General features: G+C 37.2%; 1 protein-coding gene and 1 long non-coding RNA gene across 6 annotated transcripts in view; both read left to right on the top strand.

Moving 5' to 3' along the window:
• Positions 1-5,358, top strand: part of LOC306802514 — a 36,324-nt gene extending 30,966 nt beyond the window's left edge. The window contains exons 2-3 of the long non-coding RNA XR_013774388.1: positions 2,577-2,621; positions 4,997-5,358. This is a non-coding gene — a long non-coding RNA (uncharacterized lncRNA). The remainder of the gene's footprint in view (positions 1-2,576; positions 2,622-4,996) is intronic.
• The window catches only part of KCNIP4 (potassium voltage-gated channel interacting protein 4), a 385,554-nt gene that overhangs the window by 91,361 nt on the left and 277,976 nt on the right, over positions 1-16,217 (top strand). The window contains exon 1 of one of the 5 annotated variants that reach the window (XM_079306872.1): positions 9,152-9,663. The exons of the other annotated variants lie outside the window; for them this stretch is intronic. Coding sequence (XP_079162998.1) covers positions 9,576-9,663 — 88 coding nt within the window. The 5' untranslated portion in view covers positions 9,152-9,575. Of the gene's footprint in view, positions 1-9,151; positions 9,664-16,217 lie in introns of those variants that run through there. 5 annotated transcript variants of the gene reach the window in all.

Below are 16,217 nucleotides of genomic sequence, written 5' to 3'. Positions count from 1 at the left end.
AATGACTAGAGATATTCAGGAAAAATTTGGCTAGCATATCTTCCTCCCCTAGATAGTATTGTAATATTCCCTGAGACTGTAGGATGTTTTGAAATAAGATGTCCTCATACTGATAGTATTCTAATTTTGTAGATCACTTGCAAAGCAGTCACACAAATCATTAATGGCTTTTTTTCCCCCTGGTGGATTTTTCTCTCAGGATATGGAAGGTTCCAAAGAATCCAAAGCAATACCTACTAAAATAGTGAAGAAATCCTATGGCTGATTTCAGATTAATGTTTTGTCTTCAAGAAAAATCAACATGTTAAAACATCTGCTACTTATGGGGGTGTTGTTTTTTTTGTTTGTTTGTGGGTTTTTTGTGGGGTTTTTTTTTGTTGTTGTTTTTTGTTTGGTTTTGGTTTTTGTTGGGTTTTTTTCCTTTCTTTCTTTGGGTGGAAAACCAAAGAGGGAAGGTATTAAAATGTGACCTATTCAAGTTATGTCTGAAAACAACATATGAAGGAGTCTAAATAATGATAAGGTAAAATAATGTGGGATAAAATGTGATTACTGAATCAAAAGGAACTTGAGGTTTAGAGTGGAGTCACCTAATAGAAAGGAATGAAAACTCTTTGGCATACTCATATGGCATATGGCATAAATACTTGAACAAAATTGCTCAGGGGACATCTTTGCAATTAAGATGCTTATACCTGACAAGATAGCTGAGTATTGGAAATAGTGAGAGATTGTTGGGTTTTTTTGTGGGGTTTTTCCAGCTCCCCTCAGTCTTATTCTTTAGACGTAAGATAACTCTAATAGCTTTTTCTTTTTTTTTTCTTTTTTTTTCCACTGAAGAGCTTATCTCTTCCATTTTTAATACAATTCCTACAGTAAAGATAGCTGTCCTGTTCTGATGGGAAAAAGTTTGATGTCATCATTTCTGTAATATAAAGCATGATTTCTGTTGAGTGACTGAAGGTCTATATTGAGGCACAGACCAGCTGATATGAACTAGGAAATTTCTGCAGGGCTTAAATAGAAGTGATATTAATGTCCACCATGTAAAACCCTATAAAGTTTAAAGTTTACCATTGTTCTTTGAGTGTACAGATGTTGTTTTCTTCTAGTAGTATTTCTTCTCACAATGAGAGATAGGAGCAGGAGCATTCCTCTGTATCTTTATATCCCTGAGTATCAGTGTTGATTATATAATGTATATCTGCTTTATATCAAAGTTATTATCCTTTCTAGTGATCTGTAGAGTTTGGAGTCTTATTACCAGCATTTTTCTTATCTTCTTGTCTTAGGCTTCAGAGTCAGATATTTATTTGCAGGCAATTTATGAAGTCATTCTTTACTCACCTTGACCATATACATGTTATTATCATTGTCACTGACTTGTAACTTTATAGTAGCTGAGTTCATAATCACACTGCTTCACTTCTTTAGGCTGTAGAGCTGGAAAATAGTTTGTGTTTATGCTTAGGGCCTTTGTTTGATCACATCTTAGAGCACTGTAACTAGGACATTGCAGTGATTTCCTACTCAATTTCAGCAGTTTCCTGAGGTCTCATGCACATGGTCCCAACTACCTGCCCTACCAATATGTGTTCCCACCTGAGAGCCAAAAATTGTCTTTTCCTGCTGCCTTTGGGTCACATGTCAGACTGAATTCCTTGGTTGCTCCATTTTCCTGCTTTTAATCTCGAAGATTTACATTGTCTCTGCCTCTTTTCATCACTGAACTGACTTAAAGTGGTATGGAAAGGGCAGAGGAGGGAGATTTTCCTGAAGCCACAAGTAGTTGTGGCCATATTTGTCAGAGAAGTGGCTGTATGGCTGCAGAAAAATATGTGGTGGAAGGCAGGGAAACAAATGATGCTAAATGGATACTGAATAAGGCCCTCAAAATCTACCCACTGTATGTAGAATGCCACTTCAGGACCCTAACACAGATTCAGATGTTTCCTTTACAGGTCCAGCAATGCTAAATGGGTGTGATACCCTCTGATTCATGTCTCTGATGACCATTTCCTGCCTGGAGCTCACAGTGGGTAGCTTCTTCAGGCTTAATCTCTATCATTAAGCATCTAGATGAATTTCCAGTTGTCTGGAAATGATAAAATAATTTTTGTAATTTTTTCGTTTTGGGTTTTTTTGGGGTTTTTTTTTTGTTTTTTTTGTTTTTTTTGTTTTGTTTTGTTTTTGTTTTTTTGTTTTTTTCCTGTAATGAAAATAAGGCTGCAGAGTAGAAAAATTGTTTTTTAGTTTAGAGTGGTTGAGTTTTGAGTGCATGTAAACCTTTCTTATTACTCAAGAGCAATGTTCAGCTCAGGTTTATCAAATCATAGATATGATCAGATCAATTCTAAGTCTATTTAGAATAGTTTTCCTCTATGTCTGAGTCAAATTTTATATATTTCGTGTGTCAGCTCATCAGCTGTATTATGTGGGAAGAAGATCTGGGGGTCTTTATTCCAATCACAGCTGTTCTGGAAAATCTGGAGTAGACTGGTCATGTTCCTCAAAGGGCATTACTGAAGGATTCCACAGGAAAGCTGATAAACTGTTTTTCTTCTCAATAAATGCAGGACCCTGCCAGGAGGGAAAAGACAGACCACAGACCTAGCAGTGTGGTAATTTTACTTGCTCTCGACTTCATATCTAATAATTAACAGAATCAAATTTTGGATGAAGGAGATCTGTTGCAAAATTGCTTCAACCAAGATGTACTTTGAAGAAATGTTTGGACTGTGGTATCTCTTCTGTCTCTCCCTAAGGCAGTAGCTGCAGTACATTCAGTCAAATACATTGCAATTCATGCCAGATTAAGCATGTGAAAACTTAAGGATATGCACTTTTCAGTCTTAAATTTTAGGTTAATTAGAGCATCAAGCCATAACTAGCATAAAAGGGAAAGGAAAATGCCTGAAAACTATGGGGAAACCCTTGAATTGGAAGAAGAAATCCTAGGGGTATATAAGCTGCAATAAGTTGCAGCAGGTATTTATTGAAGCTATGAAGTTAACCTCTTTTAAGCTATACTTATATATATTTCAGGTAAGTATATATATATATACATACATAGGTGTCAGTACATACATGTAGTGAAAACAAGCTTCTTCAGAATAAATTTACTTACTGGCCTAAGCTGTACTGGTTATTATACTTACAGAACTCTCATGGTTGATTTGGTCCAATGCCTATTCTATTGTCTTAAGAATGCTACACACTATTATCTGGTTTACAGCCAATTTCTGATACTTTTCTATTAAAGTATTTAATGTAGGTTTTGGGGTCAAACAACCTATATGCTATTTTTATTTTGTATGGACATTATATGGGTATGTTTCAGTTATATCAAATCATGAGGATTTATGGAAGTTAGAGACTATTACAGATATGGTTTCTGTAACAGGAAAGATGATTCCTTTTGTTTTTTTCTGTTCAGATTTCTTTTCTATTAAGTATAGATAAAATATGTGCAGAGTCTTATACAATTAAATGAATTATAATAACTAATTTCTTTTCTCTTGGAGGCAGCTATCAACTCTCTTGTAAATGGAACTAAGAAAAGAGTCTAAAACCACCAAAAACCCTTAAAAATCATATACTTGATATTAATATGCCTCAATCATTTTTTATTTGTGAATACTCAGCAATAATATATTTTTAAGTTGAAAGGTATGACTATATATAAAAAACAGGATCTGTATTATAAGGAAGCTAATATTTTAGTTGTCTGCATAAAATTCATTGATAACATTGCCCATGCAACTTTGCATACAGGTATTGTGATATATATTGAACATTAAAGTTAGTACTTTAGCTTCTGCAGTAGAATTTTACAGTGCATGCCCAGAAGTTAAAGTGCAACATGGAAACTGCATTATGCCATTTTATGTTTTAGCAGGTAAGTCCCAGTCTTGTTTATTCTCCAGCCCAAACCACAGGCTGGCTGTAGGAGATCAGGCTGGGAAGTTGCTCATGTTTGACACTGCAGCATTTGGGAGTGATGAATATTTAATTAGGCAAGTGTGGACCATGGGGGAGGTTGAGGCAGCTGTAACTGCTGGTTGACTGAAGTATCATCCTCGAGTGTTGTGTGAAAATGAATCCTTGGGGTAAGCTTCAAGGACACTGAGTAGGTAAAAAAAAAGCATTCTGAGAGCAGCTAGCTCAGGGAAGGTAGGAATAATAGAGATAAATGTTTTAAGTATTTCTGTTACACTGGTCAAAGATTCTGGTGGGCTAAGCCAATATGTTTTATTAGTTTACATAAATGTATTAGAAAATTCAGTTTGAACCTATAGTCTGGGACTGTAACAGCAATGAAAGTAATTTATTTTATGCAGGTATTAGCTATCAGAATAAAGCACATGTATAATTTGTTGATATTATGCAAAGGGTGTGAAGTAGCTGTCATTTCTCTGTAGTCCTATTTTAAACACAGCAACAGAGCTGTTTGAAGATATTATTTCAAGCTTTCAGAAGAAATTAAAGACTATAGACAAAAGCAGGAAGACTGTATTAATTTTTAGTAGCATAGACCAGGATAAAGATTTCTTATTGTTTTGTGTTCCACATTTAAAAACATTGCATGCAGTTTGGATAAGTAACAGTTGGGCTAGTAGGAAGGTTTTAATTTTGCTATGAAGAGTATGAAAAAAATTAAAGAAGGTAAGTAAGTCTGTTTTCATAACCAGGGACGGTGGCACTCCCCTCACTCTCAGGACAGACAACAAAGAGCAAAGACCATTTAAATCTAAGTAAATGTACCTAACATGTTGCTGCTGATCAGTTAGGAAGGGAATATATGCCTGCATCTCTGCCTCCCCAGCTCATCTTCTATTGTGTAACCATCTCTGGTCTCTGTTAATATCTAAGACTAAATTTGGGCAAATGACGTGCAAGAGAATTTTTGTTGCTATTCACTGGCTGTGGCTAAAAGTGGTAGCTGATATTTTCATGGACATCATGAATAATTTGGAATTACTTTTGCGGTTTCCAGTGACTTCTGTGATGAATTACTCTCATCCTGCTGCATCCACTTGAATAATGATGGTGAACTTGGGACACCTCAGTGCACAATCCTGCCAAGTCAAGAAGTATAAGTCCACAGAAGAGCTATTAAAATAAATACAGTAGGGACTGTGATTTAAGAGGACTCTTAATTTTATGACAGGCAAGGAACAACTGACAAGAGATCTGGTGATGGTCATCTACTTGTGGCAGCTGTTTATTATGCTCTATCATAAACATCTTGCTGTTACCTTGTGCTCACCCATCTGTTTGTTTCTGCCCATCTGTTATTGCTTGCCACGGGCTTAGGTTGTAAATATCAGTGTTGTTTGAAATAAAAAGGTTAAGAATCCTTTGATAAAAAAAAAATGATCAGTTATTGAATTCAGTATTTGTATTAAGAAAAAGAAAAGCTCTTACAAGCCTCTGGAGTCAACACCAAGGAAAATCTGTACAGGTTTTCTGTGCTCCTGATAACTTCCTGTGGATAACCCTTTCTGATGAGGTTGAACATTTAATTGAGTTGATTTTTGCTGTAAGATTTCAATTTGCTTTTAATCAATAACAAGGGCTAGTTCAGGGGGAAATTTTGTTTTTTGAAGTCAGAGGATTGTGTGTAAGTGAAAGAATTTTACAAAGCAAATTGCCTGCAAGAAGCCAATCAACTTGTGATCTGTATATGTCACTTCAGCTTCTGCTGGAGTTTTTTATTCCCAGACTAGAAAATTTATATTTGGTATGCACTGTCATCCTTATTCTATGGGTTTCTTCTCATCAAATATTTGTGATGGCTTTTTTTTTTTATTCTTTCCCTAAACTATTATATGTGCTTGTGTCGTTTGAGTCTTCTCCATTGTTACTTAATATGACAACAGCCACATTTAATTTCTTTTTAAATGTTTTGCAAGATGTTTTTTTCTATATTTTTTATTCAATAAAGTCTGTATTTAGTAACTTTGCTCTCTCAGAACATAACTATAATGCTAGCTAATTCAGCATTATTCACCATTTTATGCCAGTCTATTGCAGTGGTCAGTTCTGAGACATTAAATGCTTTTGGGGTTTGTATTTTTTTCCTGTTTGAAAGAAAAATCATCCACATTGTCCCAACAACCTAAGCAACCTAAAAATAATAGGTTTTCTTTACTTACTTTAAAATGTTTTTTCATATTCGTGTTAATGCATTTCTCTTTTGATTGCATTTGGGCTTTTTTTTAATGGTGAAATATTATTTCTGCACAGGAACAATACATACCTGCCAATAACAACCAGCTCTGAACTACAATATTGTTGTAGGGTTTTTTTGTGTAGTGTTAGACTAAAGCTATATCAGTGTGTACCCTTCTCTAAGGATGGTTAGGTTGCCCTTCAGTTGACAACAGGCAGGCCTGAGGCATAGACCTGTGATGCTGAGACCCTAATTGATGTTATAAAAATGCATGTGGAATTTAATCTTTGGACTGAGTAGAATTTAATTTCATACATTTTTGATTTTGCACTGCTTTCTTGCCATGGTGACAAAGATTTATAAGATTTATCTTCTAGCTTTGTGCAGAAATCCTCACAGAAACAAAATATTTTATTATTATCAATCAATTTTTCCTGACTGTGCTATAATACACTTTGTACATTCAGGGAAATATTTCCATTTTGCTTTTAAACTTGACTGCAGCTGTTGACAGTTTTTTACAAAAACTGCATATGTTTCCTCCCTAGCAATTTCATTCTTGCCGAGCACTTCAAAACAAAGTAATTTCGTATTTTAGGTTATTCTAGGAGGCCATGAACTGTACTTGGTGAAACAATTTGAAAACACAGTTTACAAATAGCTTTTATTTTTTTTCTTCCATTTCTTTTTCCTAATGTCTGAAAAGAACTTTTGTTATGTGTGCATGTGTTTTATTCCTCCTCCATTGTACTTAAATAATGGCTTTTCTAAGTACCTGGTTCCAAAGTCAGAACTTCTAGGAACTGGTGCAGACCCTTCTGACATTAAGATCTTATTTCAGTGGATTTTATTTCAGCTCTATGGATTATGAATTATTAGGGATGTACCTAGCTTGTTGATGTAAAAAGCATTTTATACCTCAGTGCAAAGAGACTGGCTCTGACTGAGGACCTTAGTGTGTCCCATCAATTAGAAAAATATAAAAAAAGTATATTACCAATATATCAAAGTTGATATTGTCCAACATATTACTTTATTATGTTTTTCAAAAGTACCATGCTAGTTTTCTGTTCTAACTTTCCTGCCCCCTTTTCTCTGGTCTACTCTCTTCATTTGGGAAAAGAAAACAACTTTAGTCTTAGTCAGTCTTCTCTTCTGATCAGAGAAATATTGGGAGACAGATTTAGACCCAATGCTAGCAAAATACTGTAATGATTGTTTAAAAAAAAAAAAAAAAAAATCTTTCATGAAATCTTCCTTAGGTAGCAATTACTGTTATTGCTGTATTGAAATGAAAAGGCTTAGGAAACTGGTACAGCTTTATTTGAGGGGGTTTGGGTGAAGGAAGAGCAACACATGGTGTTGGTGATGCATATCTATGGCTTCAGAAAACCTGTATTTCAGTTGTTTAGGCTTCAGTTATTTTCAGTCCCTCATTTTGAAGTAACACTGCTAGTGAAAACTCCATAAAGCAATCAAAGGATTAAAAAGGTTAAGGAGTCCAGCTCAGAACCATTTGCATTGGCCTCTTCTTTCCTCTTCTGAGGAAGAGATACAGGTTTATGGTTTCAGTATCTCTTCACCTCTACCAGCTATTTGAGGAGTTTTCCTTTCAGAGACCAGAGGAGTTCAGAAATTTGTAAGGCACACTGGCATCCCCAACACCTCAGAATTGGGTGGGCTTTGTTGAGCAGGTGTTGAGTTGAGAGTTTTATTTCTTGTTTGGTTGGTTTATTTGTAGGTTTTTGTGGGAGGTTTTTTGGCTTTTTGGGGTCTTTGTTGGGGAGGGGGTTCTTTGGTCGAACTGTATTGTGTCTTTTCAGAAAAAAACGTGCCAAGGAATTAGTTCCTGCTTTGTAGGAAATAGTGCAAACATTAAATACTGGAATTTGTCCATATCCTTCTCAGAATAATCCCTCTCTTCGAGTAACCTGGGGGCTTCTGTGAGCTATTTCATTTTGGTTCTTCCCCTTATCTGTGTGGCTTCACTGGAAGCATGAAACAGGCTTGTGCTTCAGATACAGACACAGAAACTGTGTCATCTAACTGCAACTTTGATACTGCTTTGATATATTGTGTCTATAATGTATTTATCTCTGCTCACTGCATAATATAGACAATAGCTTGAAGATGTGCTTTTGTGTTTATTGTAATTTTTTAAAGGCATTCACCAAAATGTTTTGTGGCCAGTGCTGTCATAAAATTAGATCAGTCGATGATTTTCTTTCATTAAGCTTTTCCTTAATGGGTTGACTTTTTTTCTTTTCTTTTTTCTTAACTGTATTAGGCATTACATATTGCATCATCCTCTAATGCAATAGAGCTGTTCTCCATGAGGGAAATACTCCAAAGGAAATGAAAACATATTGTTTGGGTTCTGTGGTCATGGATGTAGACCACAGCAGATCATTTTTATTAATAAGAGACACTTCTCAGCAAGCTGGAAAACAATGAATTTATAAGGGAACGGTAAGAAGTACAGGTAGTTTCCTAACAAGACTTTCTTGGAGACATTCTAACCACACAATGCCGTGCCAGAGCTTTTTCCCAGCTGGCGCAGGTCAGGGGGCTGGAAAGCAGGGGCAGTTCCCGCACAGAGGTACCAGAGGGTTGCTGCTCCTTCCTCCTGCCTACAGGTGAGCAGTGCCCTGGCGCTCCATCACCTTCAGGCAGGGCCCAGCCCGAGCTGCAGAGTGCAGGTGCAGGGGAGCCCCGCCTGCTCCCAGCTCCAGGGCTCTCCCGCAGGTCGGGCAGGGGCAGGACCGGCCCGAGGCCCCGGCGGGGCTCGGAACCAGCGCACGGGAGCGGGGCAGCAGCACCGGGAGCGGGAGGAGCAGCGGGAGGAGCGCCGAGCGGAGCGGCTCCGGGGGCGGTGCTGGGCCGCCTGCGTGGGGCGGGACCCGGCACCGGCACCGGTACCGGCACCGCCCGCCGGGCTGCGCGCCCGCGGAGCCGCCCGCGGCCAGCGCCTGCCGCGGGTCCGGCCGCGCCGGGGGCGCCGGGACCGCGCCGTGCCGAGCCGAGCCGAATTAAACCGTGCCGTGTCCTGCCTAGCCGTGCCGTGCCGTGCTGTACCTCACCGTGCCGCACCGCTCTGTGCCGTGTCCTGCGCAGCCGAGCCGAATTAAACCGTGCCGTGTCCTGCCTAGCCGTGCCGTGCCGTGCCGTGCCCAGCCGTGTCCTGCCCAGCCAAGCCGTGCCGCACCGCGCCGTGTCCGCGCCCCGCACCGCCCCGCACCGCCCCGCACCGCGGGCTCCTGGCGCAGCCACCCGAGGCAGATCGGCGGGAGTTTGCTCGGCCGTGTGAGCCTCTGAACTGCCCCAGAAGTTTTGCTGGCAGAAACTGTTCCCTGTGTTGGCAAAGTCTTCAGGCTCTCAGAGGAATACCCCATTGCCTAAGATGAGTGGCTGTAGGAAGAGGTGTAAGCGGGAAATAATGAAATTTGCCCAGTACCTTCTCAGGCTAATCACAGGTTCTCTTCACACAGGTAATGACTGTTTTTTCTGTGTAGTCGGAGCTGTTCAGCATGATAACAAGAGAATTGCCTAAGGAGAATGCAGGGTTGTCATTGTTTTGTATTATCATTCCTTTCATCTTATAAATAACAATAATAAAAGAAGATCTGTGAACTACTTTGTGGCTGAGCATAACGAAAACAGAGTATAGTCTGATGTTACAGTGTTTAGACAGTCTGACATTCTCTAAGCCTTTACACAAACCCAAATTGGGATGTGAGTGTACATGCTTCGACCTGTCCACCTGCATGTGTTAAAGGTACTGCAGAGAAAACACATTGGTCATAAAGGATGAATCTTATGGTTTTTATTTTCACTATTTCTTGGACTGCTACATCGCATTCTTTTTCTTGAAGGCTTGGTTTTGCTTAACTAAAGATGTAAATCAGCTGCAAACTGTCAATAGGATGTTACAGTATCATGTAGGAAATTTTAAATAATGCTTGTGCTTTGCCCTTAAGGAATTTGAAACAGTGGTTGTCAGCTTTCCTTAGGTAATTTTTTTCTGTAACCTTGGACAAAGTGTGCAGTACCAGGGAAGGTTTCTAAGCTAGACTGAGCAGATGCTGTAGTTTTCTTATCACTTTGAAAAATATACTTTTCTCACAATTCAGCGCTTTCTATGGTTGTTCTCAACAGCTGACAAATATAACTTTCATGATGGCATTCTGTATTTATAAATATAATTGTGCTTCTTTCTCGACTTCAGTTACTTTTTTTTCCCCCTTGCAGAGCTGCAAGTCTAGCATCAGCAGTAATATCCAATTATGCTAACATGATTGTCAAGAATTAAAAGCCATTTATTTAAAGTCATATGAAAGTTTCAGCAGGTTACTTGTGTGTGTTTGGTGCTGGAGCATTGGTTATTTGTGTTTTTTTGTTTTGGCACTGATGAAGTGATTTGAAAGTTGACTCTTCAGTAATAATTGGAAGAATTGATGCATGCATTTAATCAGATTTGGGTTACAATGCTATAAAAGTCATAGCACAAACACTGACAGTGCTTACTTTATGGGATGCTTGTAACTTATGGAAATCTGACACAGCTTTTTAATAACTTTGAGTGTCTGGTAACAGAATTTCTCTGCCTTCATTTTCTTTATAATTCCTATTCTATCGTAATTTCCCTTTTGTGAACTGCATCAATTCATATTTTTCTGAAAACACTGTCTTCTTGCTCCTGTGGGTTGCTATGGAAATTAAATAATATATGATGCAAGAAGAAAGATGTGTTAGAAATTCATAGCAATACTCTTTCACAAAGTCATCCTAGCTTTTCCTTTCCTATCTAGTGAATGATGCACACACTACTCTATTTTTCAGACTGACATTGGTGCTACAGCCTTTCTGAGCTCACAATTCAAAACCATTTCAAGACTTGCTGAGGATACTGATTAATATGCTATCACTAAAATAAGTCCTTTTTTACAATTAAGCAGCACATATTCAACGATAAAAAACCAAGTGCAGTGGCCTCAGACATGTTTCCTAAAAGGCAAACACACAAGCAAAAAATCCCCACTGTTAGGAAGAGCTGCGATACTTTGAGGAGATTTTCAGTTTGTTTTTGCTACAGCTAATGGTATCTTACTACTCTTATTAAGTTAATAAACTTCATCATTCATTCAAATTATGTGGCAAATGAGATCAGGATAATGTGATAATATGTGAAATGCCAAGGGAGGTAGAGCTCTACAGTTAAGCTCTTGCATAGCCCAGTCCGACCCAGTAACCTAAACTCTGGCAAACCAGTTACTGTTCATACTGAAAAATCTAATGTATAATTTGTTCTGTTGATAATTAGTTGATAATTAATGAAGATGAATGAGAAAGCTTAGCTGAAAGTGTTAGAAAGTTATACTTTGTATATAAAGATACTACTGTTTTTATCTTGAGCATTCAAAAATTTAGGGTAGTATCAGAAATAAAAAAGTGCACTTATTTGACTTCTTAGAAGCAGGCAACCTCCTCACCCAAGTGTCCAATTAATTTCAAAGTGTATATATTTACTAAGAAGCACAATGGTGGACATAATTTAATTTCCTTGTTGATATGATTTGGCTTCTAGTTTATTTTTTCAGGTGTCTCTTAATATTTAAATTATACTTAATAGTTTGGAACTGCACATTCCTGAAAGTACTTGCACTGATCTAATCCATCCCTTCTTCCTTTATGGATAGGGGTGTTGAATATATACTTAATCTACACATTGGTACAATATGTACCCATTCTGCTGCAGCTGGTGTGATTACATTGATCAGAAAACAAAACAAAGTGATATAGGAGGGAAACTGGGTTTATTGGCTATGGGCCTGGCTAAGGAGTCACTGTTGATTGCTGGTTTTATAGCTTGTGTTTCATAACCATTTACAGCACCACAGACCTATTCTGTGGTAAATCTAAATGTCTAAAATAAAAATTATCTCATATAGCTGTCTGTAATAATACATAAGCATGGACTTGTGCTTCATGGTCCACTCAGCTGGAACCAATATTAATGAAACTACCCCCTTGCTTGAAGGTAAATGCTGTATAAATCTTTACAATGGGTTTTAAGTGGCAATCTCTGCATGAATACATCCAGATCTTTCTCAGATTTTTCGTTTTTTTTTACAGTAAGTCACTATGATTGAAAGCCAAATGCAGTGAAAAGATATAGTCTTTTAAATGAAGTTTTTAATTTCCCATGACTTGTAAGTTGATGTGTTTCCACAGGTGAAACATTTTCCCTCATTGAAGATGGTGAACTAAATATCATATCAATTCCTGCTTTGTTGCTCCTGCCTCTTGACTTGCAAGCACCTGATCTTTGAAACACTGTCATAAAATCTTGGCACTGCTCTTGAGAATGTTTTAGTTTTTGGATGCAACATGGATTTGCATATTTTAAGTAACAAAATAAATCATTATGAGATCAAGAAGTAGGTCACATATTATTTTAAAGTAGAGGAAAAGTGATTTCAGAGCAATGGCTATGAAATTTTTCTTAACTGTCACAACTAATGAAATATTAAAGAGATGATAGAACAAAAACCACCATTGAGTTCAGTGGTAGATTTTCACAATTACATCCCTTTCAGGCATGTTTTTATTAAATGTCTGATATGAACTATTAAGTTTCATATAAGAGGCCAGGTTTTTAAGGATAGACTCAAATTCCCAGTTATCATATTTGTACACAGGGAATGAAGTGGAGGACAACCCTAGCTGTGAAATTGTACTCTACAGAAAACTGAAGTAATCTCACTCTTCTAGGCTTTTGTAGATTAGGTTATGGATTGATGTGGGGTTTTTTGTCTTCCTCAGATTTTCTAGGAGTTTTGTTTGCTTCTTTCTTTTTGAATCTCAAGTTTGATGAAATTGGTGTAAAGTAACATTTAACAAAGGCTTCATATTTTTCTTAGGTTATAAAAAAAAGCAAACCAATTAGTCAATGCAGGTTGCACTTTTTGATGGCATATTCTTTGATAAAACAGATTACCAAAGGTAGTCTCCAGTCCTTCATTTTGCCTTTTTTATCACAGACATGTTTTCTGGCCTGCTGACAAGAGGGGTATATCATCTGAGCATAGCTCTGAAGATGTGGGAGGTCTCACAACTGTACTCCTCTGACTGTCCAAGTTCATGTGCCTATCACTGCCAAAGGTCTGAGACTGTTCAGGACAGTAGTTTATTCCTTCAAGGGTTGCTCCTTGGTAAATCCAAGAGGAATCACCTGTTTTTTTGAATGCAGGTTACCATATTCCCTTAATTTCTATGGTAAATAATATGAGAAGTAGAATAAATTACAAGATAAAAATAATCCAAAATATCTAAATAATCTTTAAAAATAGAAGACAAAGAGAGCAGATAAAAAGACTATTCCCCTTTGTGTGAAAACAGAGTATAACATCAAATGATTTTAAAAGGACCTTTTATCTTGAAGATGTTATGGAAAAACTAACATGTCAACATTCATGGGAAAATAGGTTTAATGTATTTCCAAATGCCTTTTTTTATTTGTTATTTTATTAAAATACCAAATCAATATTATTCATGAACCTAATTAGTCTTTTTTTCATTTATTTTTAATAGGAAGAATTCCAGATTCAGGGTTGGCATCTCTTGCCTGTTGCCTATGAGGTAGTTGGAACCTCTAGGGTTTTGGAAACTTTTCCTATACAGATGTGCAATGTTCTCTCTATAGATAATTTCACAATGTGCAAGAGTGAAATACTTGCCATGTCCTGTTAGGTAAAGAAGTCTCATTAATTTAAAAGGAGCCACTCCAGATTTCATTTGAAATTCTGAATTGTACTTAATGCTTGCTCAATTTTCTGTTTGGGACTGGCAACTTTTGTGGGTGCTCCTTGGTATTCATCTACCTCTGAGGAAAATCCCTCCAGTGGAAGGGTGTGGTGGATACCACATGTCAGCACAGTGGGATGTTGAATAGGTTTCATGTACTAGCTGACAGGTGCTTGAGTATAAAATATCAGACATTGAGAGAAAAATACCTGAAAAAACAGGTAAAATAGGTGAAAAAACCAACCAAAAACTCCTCCAAACTTTGTTTTTGTTGTTAACTCTGGTTAAATATATTTAGTTGAATTTTGCCCAAGTTCTTCTGTAATGTTTCTAGGATCTTTTATTTATTGCATTGTTGAGTACCTGGCTTTTGAAAACACTTTTATATTAGGCTGCCCCTGTATGTATTGTCACTCCAATAGGTATTTTGTTTAGAATAGGCTGTAGAACAGACAATGCTCTGAGGCAAAAGACCAAGATGTATTGAGCTTAGGAGTAGGCAATGTGAAATATACTCTGGTAAAAGCTGAGAAAGTCTTAACTTAATGTACTTATGATACATTCTGTTTCAAACTGGGAAAAAAGTTGGTTTATTCCCTCAAAAAATCAATCCTATCTATATGCCTCTCACATGCTGCAGATTTACTGTGAACTTTTGGCAATTTTGTAGAAAATTGCTCAGATTTCAAATAGCATGATTTGCTATAAAATATGCTCTTATAAGTTACATTTAAGGATTCAAAAATTATAATTTTTTCCCTCTTCAGAAATGAGTCTATATAGACTGCCTTTGTTCTTCCTGATTTGCAGCTCAGTGTTGTGTGAAATGTTTCAGCTTCAAGTTTTATAATCCTGCATATTTGAGATAGAGTGAACTTCACAGATGCATGAAGCAGTAGTGGATATCTTGAAGTGGGACATCTAAAGGCAGTACCCTAATCTTTAAACATATTCTCCTGAATATTTTTAAATATTTTACTCAAATATCCCGTGTTTTTTAAGCATTAACTCCATCATATAGGAAGTTTTTTTCCAGATCCTTCAAAAAGAGACTTCACTGAAGTTGTAAGTCTTCTGATGGCGTGTCAATTGGAAAAGGACAAAGTTAGCATGCTGCATACCATTTCTGTTGAAAAAACAGAGGTTTTATTTTCTCATTCAAATCTGAATCTTAATTGTAATGGAAGATACAGTATTCTTCTCTTGCAAATTACACATTGGAAAGCATCCTGTAGTCATCATTAATAATCTACCCTTTGGAAGTCCTACATTCTGTACTGTTCTTGTAAGAGTCCAAACTACTGATGTCATTTATAAAGATAGCATTAAAAATTCAGCAGTATGTAGGGCACAGCACTTGACAGAATACTTTTAAAAAGTTTTAAAATACTTTTAAAGGAACTTTTTCAAAGTTACCAAGTCATGCAGACACAGTGTTGGGAAATGGCAGCATTAGGACTGTCTCAGCCTTGTGCAATATAATACAGCTCTTCACTGTGTCTGTACTTTTCATTTTTTTTAACCGTTGCACAGAGTAACTTGGAGTACAGAAGCAGCAAGGAGCAGGGTATATTTAGATTAGAAATTTGGGTGCAAACTGAAATTAACACAATTTTGGAATGCACAGACCAGTGTTTTGGTTGTTATGTTTTTTTCCTTTTATAAGGACTTTCTACTGCAGACAGACGTTGTGCAATGATTCTCAAAGACACTAAAATGACAGATAAAATTTAGTGTAGGGTGAAATGAAGTGGTACATGCTGGGAAAAATGAGCTTTATGTCTAAATGGTTAGGTGGTGAACTTACTACTGGCCAGGAATGAGACTCTGGGGTGATAAACCTGTGAAACTCCCTACTAAAGGGTGTTAGTGCAAAAAGTTCTTCATAATCCAGAGGGACCAGCTGGACAAGGAGCTGGAAAACAAACCTGTTGGGAAACACTGTCTAGATTAAACATGTAAGAATTTCCCTGGGATGAAAATAGTTCATGGCTATGAACGTGTTAGGGGAAAATGTTTGAAGTGCTTTTTCTGTTTCTCCCTTTCACAGGGCATGCACTAATAGCTAATAATAGCAACTAATAGTTGGTGAAGATAGGATATTGAGCTAGTAGATCCTTAGTCTGAACCAATGTGGTAGTTCCTATGTTTTTATATTGCTGACCTGCATTCAAAAAAGATGATTCTTGGATTTCCCAAGGAGCAGCCCTTGAAGGAATTCAGAATAAGCTACTGCCCT

This window comes from Erithacus rubecula, assembly GCF_903797595.1.
Source record: "Erithacus rubecula genome assembly, chromosome: 5".
Taxonomy (NCBI): domain Eukaryota; kingdom Metazoa; phylum Chordata; class Aves; order Passeriformes; family Muscicapidae; genus Erithacus; species Erithacus rubecula.
Note: the sequence above shows the minus strand (reverse complement) of the source record. Positions and strands in the feature narration are given on the sequence as shown.